This window comes from Elephas maximus, chromosome 8 (genome assembly GCF_024166365.1).
Source record: "Elephas maximus indicus isolate mEleMax1 chromosome 8, mEleMax1 primary haplotype, whole genome shotgun sequence".
In the NCBI taxonomy this organism is placed as follows: Eukaryota; Metazoa; Chordata; class Mammalia; order Proboscidea; family Elephantidae; genus Elephas; species Elephas maximus.
Genome location: NC_064826.1, coordinates 7,842,884 through 7,849,753, shown reverse-complemented (window position 1 = coordinate 7,849,753; position 6,870 = coordinate 7,842,884). Strand labels below are relative to the sequence as shown.

At 52.0% G+C, this 6,870-nt stretch overlaps 1 gene segment (V, D, J or C); it reads left to right on the top strand.

Annotated features, from left to right (window-relative positions):
• Positions 1–5,715: 5,715 nt before the first annotated feature.
• LOC126082176 (T cell receptor beta variable 6-2-like) lies at positions 5,716–6,222 on the top strand. The segment is given in 2 exon segments: positions 5,716–5,775; positions 5,870–6,222. Coding segments are annotated over 2 exon segments (396 nt in total).
• The last annotated feature ends 648 nt before the right edge of the window (positions 6,223–6,870 follow it).

Here is a 6,870-nt window from a genome sequence, read left to right as displayed (position 1 = left end):
AGAGAGAGATAACAGACAGACAGATAGATACACAGATACACAGATACGTAGATAGCTGTAGTTGAGTGGATTCTGACTCATGGTGACCCCATGTGTGCAAAGTAGAACTGCTTCATAGGGTTTTCAAGGCTGTGACCTTTTGCAAGCAGATCGCCAAGCCTGTCTCGAAGGCCTCTCTGGTTGGATTTGAATTGACATCATTTTGGCTGGTAATCAAGCCCTTAGGTGTTTGTGCGACCAAGGGACTCCTTCTGTAAAGACCACAGCCACGAAAACCCTCTGGAGCAGTTCTAGTCTGCATGCCTAGGGTATCCATAGTCGGAATACATTCAGTGGCTATGGGTTTGGTTTTTTTATTTAGACTTCTTTGGACTTAATTACGTGGTCCACATCCTAGTCCACCGTGCAGGGCTGGAATGCTGCCTGGGACAGACAGTCTAAACACAAACCTGGTTGAGACCAGCACTGGGGGAGGAGTTTAGTCAGGGATCCTCCCTCAGAGCAGGGCACAGGCCTCTGACTCTAGAATGGAGGATTTCAGGCTTTCATGGGAGGAGGAGTGGAAGGTGGGACAGGGGCAGTCGGAGAAGCAAAGCCTCAGAGACACACCAGAGATGCTGTGTGGGTACCTGGCCCCCGCTATAAAAAACTATTCAGATGGGGCAGGAGTCTGTGGGATGGCGAGGCACTGGAAGCCTCAGCCTGCAGGGACAATGGCATCAGACAGGAGTGTCACAGGGCGTCCTCCAATCAGGAAAAAGAGGCTGAGGACACCAGCTCTCACCCCAGAGGTCCAAGGCCCCATCGAGCAGTGATGTTTCCCATGCCTGGCTGGCCCAGGGCTCCTGACTCTGCTGCTCAGTGCTCAGAGCTGTTTTGCCTTCTGGGCGCAGATAAGCCTTGTGAACAGTGGGTCCCTCCACTCAGAGCTGGGCCCCCCGGGTGTGCACCATAGCCCCTCCTGTGCTCACCTCTGCCACTTCCCTCACAGGCCCAGTGAGTTCTGGAGTCACACCCTCCCCCAGTCCCTGAGATATCTGATCAAAGCACCAGCACAGCAGGTGATGCTGAGCTGTTCCCCGCTCTCTGGGTACCTCTCTATATCCTGGTACCAGCAAGTGCAGGGGCAGGGCTCCCAGTTTCGACTTTTTAGCATTACAGCAAGAAAGAGAGAAAGAAAAGTAACACCTCAGACCAGTTCTCAGGCCAAGAGTTCCCTGACTTCTTCTGAGAGCTGAATCTGAGTGCCCTTGATAGGTGGGACTTGGTCATGTTCCTCTGCCAGCAGCTTGCACAGCCCTGCAGAGCCTCAGCTGCTCTGTGCACAAAGCCCTCTGCCAGCTCAGGAAGTGACCATAAGAGAGGAGGCAGACTTCCCCACGCAGCTGATTACGAGCGTACGATATTTATATAACTGTTAATATGCAGTTCATTAGCAAACACGCACTTTATCAACTCTACTCCACTTAGGACTCAAGCAGTCATCTTGGCTGCAGTGTGCTGGGCATCACTGGGCTTTGTCTGCAGGACCTTCCTGAACAATTACTAATAAAGCTCACACTGACCCTGAAGAGGGCACTGTTGTTGCCTCATCTTCCAGTGAGAACACTGGTTTGTTGAGCTGAATCCCTGGCATCCACATGGGGCAGGATGCCCCCTTAGCCCAGGGCTGTCGGATATTAAGCCTACTTTCTCAAGCACCACATCTTTCATTTTTTGCTTTAACATAGAGAAATTCATTTTCTCACAGTCTAGTAGGCTAGAAGTCCAAATTCAGGGCATCAGCTCCAGGGAAAGGCCCTCTGTCTGTAGTCTCTGGAGGAAGGTCCCTTTGGTCAATCTGCCTGGACGAGGAGCTTCTCTGTGCAGGAACCCCAGGTACAAAGGATGCACTCTGCTCCCAGTGCTTCTTCCTTGTCAAACGCCACATCATAAGACATGTACATTAAAAGAGGGCCTCATCTGTGGTTGTACACTATTTCTATATAAAAATCGTTCATCCTATATCAACCTCGCTGGGTGATAGTACTTTGGAGGTTTGGGGAGTATTTTATTTTAAATATTCACCCAAATCACCGAAAGTACCCTAATGATTTAACCTGAGCATCTAAATGACAGAAATACTTGGAGAGTTGAAAACACAGGAAAGTTGTTTCATACTGGAAGTAATCATGAGCTCAAAGGTCCAAACTGTCTTGGGAGGAGGTCAAAGACAGCACACCCTCTTGGGAGAAATGTCCAAATTTCACTTATTCTGGGATGTGCCCTTGTGTACACTGAGGGGGCCCTGAGCCAAGAACCCGGCTGGGACAATGGAATCCTTGAGCGATTCCAAGAGAGCCCAGGTCCCATTTTCCCAACACACTGCCTGAGAAGACCCTCTTCTCCCCTCCCTGGGCCCCTAAACCATGGGCTCCAGGCTCCTCTGCTGCACGGCCTAAGCCTCCTGGGTGAAGCTGAGTCTTCAGACCACCAAGTAATCCCACTGTTTGTGTGTGGATGTGGGTGTGTTTGTGTGCGGGAGTGTGTTGTATGTATGTGGATAAATGTTTGTGATGTGTGGTATATGGTGTGTGCATGTGTGTGACCTATGAACATGTGTGTATGTGTGCAGTATGTGGTGTATGTGTGTGCCTGTGTGTCCCATATGGAGTGTGGTGTGTGCATGTGGGTGTTGTATGCATGAGTGTGATGTGTGCATGCGTGTGGTGTGTGCCAAAGATCCGATACCCCGGTCCCTCCCATGTACATAGTTGGAGATCCAGGTACTGAGGCATCGGTAAATGAAGGAACTTTTGCTTTGTGAATGGGCTTGGATGCAGCTCTGTGCCAGAGAGCATCTTCCCCTCCGGTGAAGTTTAGGTCCAGAGTCAAGTTTGGGGCCAAGGTTCTTCAGGTTCTGCACGTGGACCAAGATCTTGGTTTGCACACGTGTAGGATTCAGTACCAAATTCAGGTGCGGTCAGGCCAAGCCTCAGTTAGAAACCACGGCTTGGCAGGCTACAAGGGATGGGGAAACTTTGGAGGAGTGGGTGATGTCTCTGCGGCAGCTTCAACATCACAGAATGATCCTATCAGGGAAAAGGGGTGCAGAGCATTAGAGTGCTAGGCCTAGGACACCCCACCCTGAGTGGGAAACACTGCCCACTCTTCCTGGCCCGTCATAAGCTCTAGGCTCCTCTGCTGAGCGACCCTCTGCCTCCTGGGGCAGGTGAGTGCTGGCCACAGGTGGGAAGGCATCAACCTGCCTTTACCATCCCCGAAGTTCAAGACCAATCATAAGAATGGCTGCAGCCAGGCCCCTTGCACTCTGTCCTCAGCTTCTTCCCTGTCCCCCCTTATACAGGCCTAATGGGTTCTGGAGTCACCCAGTGCCTGAGACACCTGAGCAAAGCATAAGGACAGCAGGTGATGCTGAGCTGTTCCCTCCTCTCTGGAGACCTTTCTGTGTACTGGTACCAGCAGACCCAGGGCAAGGGCCCTCAGTGCTTCCTAGAATATTATGAGAGGAAAGAGAGAGACAAAGGTGACATCCGGCATCAGTTCTCAGGCCAACTTACTACCTGACTACCACTTAGAGCTGAATGTGAGTGCCCTGGAGCGTGGGGGACTTGGCTGTGTTCCTCTGTGTCAGCAACTTGCACAGCCCTGCAGAGCACTGGCCGCCCTTTACACCAAGCCCTCTGCCCAGCTTAGGAAGTGATGGTGAGAACGAGGGCGGCCTCCAGGTTGAGCTCAGGCCCGCTGAGCGGAGGGCTCCCCAGACTCTATTTGCTCATCCCTGTGACCTGTGTCAGTGCTGACAGAAGTGTGCTGAGGAAGGACTGTGTGACGGTTTGTTCAGATGCAGAACCACTACTGACAGAGGTGAAGCCACTGTCCTGCAGGCAGAGGTCACAAACAGCAAAGCGAGGAGGCACACTGGGCTCCATTCCTCTGGCACTGTGGGCCTTCCGACCCCCCTGCAGAACTATCCCTGCTTCAGCTTCTCCTTTTCAGGCCCAGCTGTGCAGGAGCAGGAAGGTCATAGGTCATGCACCATGTGGGATTATCATGCTGCCTCCCTGACAACTTCAGGGCAGAGACCCTGCATGGATCCTACAGGTGACAAGAGCAAAGGTACACCTTTCTGCACTGGAGCTGTTGTTCTGAATAGGGGGTGTGCCATATTTCATGAAAGGTGTCCCTGGGGGATGCAAAAGGTGACCACGCTCAGCTGCTAACTGAAAGGTTGGAGGTTCCAGTCCACTCAGAGCTACGTCAAAACAAAGGCCTGGCAATCTACTTCTGCAAAAACATCTACTGAAAACCCTATGGAGCACAGTTATACTCTGACACACACGGAGTCACCGTGAGTTGGAGTTGACTCAGTGGCAGCTGGTTTTGTTGGGTTTGTGTGAGTGGGGGGTTCCAGTGGAGTCTTCCCTGTTGCACACAGAGAGGAAGGGGGGTTTGCTAAGGAGTCTTCCTGTTCATGGTGCAGCCTACCAGGAGAGAAAGGACGTAAAGCGTTGGAATTTGTTAGTTCATTTCCTTTATTTAACCCACATTTTTGTGCCCTCTACTTTGTACAAGATTTGGGATCACATGAAATAAGAAACTTAAAATGAAAGTAACTCTGTATCTTGCCTCGGGAGCTCCAGGGTCTACAATCCTAAATGTCCAATATCGATCCTAAACACCTACCTGTTTCTGTGGAAACTTCTGTCTCACGAGTCACAGGGAATTACAGAATGCAGGGGGTCAGGGCACTACTGTGCATGCAGGGTCCAGCTCTGCTCCCTGGAGAAGATTCCAGAAGGAAACACACATGGACAATTTTATTAGTATCTGGCTGCATCCGAGTAGACTGTGACTCACAGCAACCCCATCTGAGTCAGAGTAGAACGTCTTCGCGGGGTTTTCAGTCCCTGACTTTTCATAAGCAGATCTCCAGGCCTTACTTTGGAGGCACCTCTGGGAGCACTCAAACCTCCAACCTTTTGATTAGCAGCTGAGTGTGTTAAGCCTTTGCACCACCAGGAACTCAGTCCACTGATTAGCAACGTTAATTTAGTCTGAAGCCTTAACCCCCCACCATGAAGTCTAATACACTCACAGGGTCCAGGGCTTGGGATGTGGACATCTTTGGGGATCGTTCTCCTGCCGACCACTCAGGAAGCAGGTGCCCTGATGAATCTAGCTAGGTGTGGGCAGGAGTCCCACCAGTCAGTGAATTGATAAGGAATTGAGTGAAACCTTCCCGAGTGCTGGTTGAAGAGGTGCCCTCGGATCTAGAGCCCTGACTCCAGAGAGAGTCTTTGCAGTCGGAAGGGGGTTAACAGGAGGGTGGATGACCGAGCAAATGAGAAAAGGACTCTTGAAAGAGTTCCAGAACACAGGAGTCTTAAATTGCACGAGGAAGCCACAAGGATCTCCCCTGACATTCTGGACTACAGGGATAGTTAGGTAAATAAAAGCCAGTGAGTCAAGGAGGAATTCCATCCTCAGGTAGAAATTTATACAGAGTTACAAACTGTTCTGCACAAAGGCAGGAAAGACTCATCTACACACAGGACTTGTGCAAATTCAGAGCAGTGCACTCCTCCCAGTCTGGGCTGTTGGCCTGAGTGTTTATTTTGACTGGAGGTTGCAGGGAAAAGGGGCGTGGCCACTGGGACAGGCTGCTCTGGGGCCAGGCTGGGGCAGGAGGGTGACATCTCAGAAGGACCCCTCCAGAGCTTGTCCCTGCCATGCGCGTCCTTTGCGCTATGGTCCTGGCTGTCCTGGGGGCAGGTGCGTCCTGGGCAGGACCTTCCCCTCTCCTATGATTTCCGGATCCTTCCCCAGCCTTTCCCTTTGGCACCAGCTTTGGTCTTTGTCCCCACAGGGCACACGAATGCTGGCATCACCCAGAACTCGAGGCACAAAATCACGAGGACAGGAGAGAACTTGACCCTGCAATGTACCCAGAACATGGACCATGAGTACATGTACTGGTACCGACAAGACCCGGGACTGGGGCTGAGGCTGATCCACTACTCTCTTGGTGTTGGTGATACTAAAAATGGTGAGATCCCCGAGGGTTACAGCGTCTCCAGATCAAAAAAGGAGCACTTCCACCTCACGCTGGGGTCGGCCTCCCCCTCGCAGACAGCTGTGTACTTCTGCGCCAGCAGTTACTCCACAGTGCTGCAGGGTCACATCAGCCCCTCACAAAAAGGGCTCACGAGGCCCCCTTAGCCGGCTCAGACCCGGGGCCTCAGAGCTGGAGTGAAAGTTGCAGGGCCCACTGTTCCTGCTAGGTGCAGCTCTGGGCCACTCTCAGCCAGCCTAGACCTGGGGATGGGACTCAGTCACGTGTCTCTGGGCTAGCAGCAATCACACAGAGCTGCAATGTGTCCTGCCCTGGGTCCCCTTACCTGACACGCATGCTCCCCCCAAAAGAAAGGGAGTTTGAAACTACAGTTTCCAGTTAATGAAAGTAGACTTATTTTAGTGACCATGGAACACCTGGGGGTTCTTCTAGCAGTGAAATCAGGAGCTGAAACCCCTGTAACAGCCTTGTGGATTCTGGAAGCATCAGGAGACTCTCTAGAGCATGTTACACACCACTGTTTCTGGACGAGAAGCCTGAGTCTCCTTCCACAAAGAAGAGGAGAGGAAACTTTTCTGTGGCATGGAGACTGGAACAGAAGGGCTTTGCCGTGGGTCCTGGGGAGAGTCCTTCATGGAGATGAGAGAACCCAGGGGACATTGGTCTCTGACAGGCAAAAGGAATAAGAGCTCCGGACTCAGACACTGACCCAGGCATCACTTCGTCTCCTGTGTCCCTGGATACCCCAGTGACTTCAAGCTCATCCATGCCCAGCCGAGTCAGCCCCCAGTGCC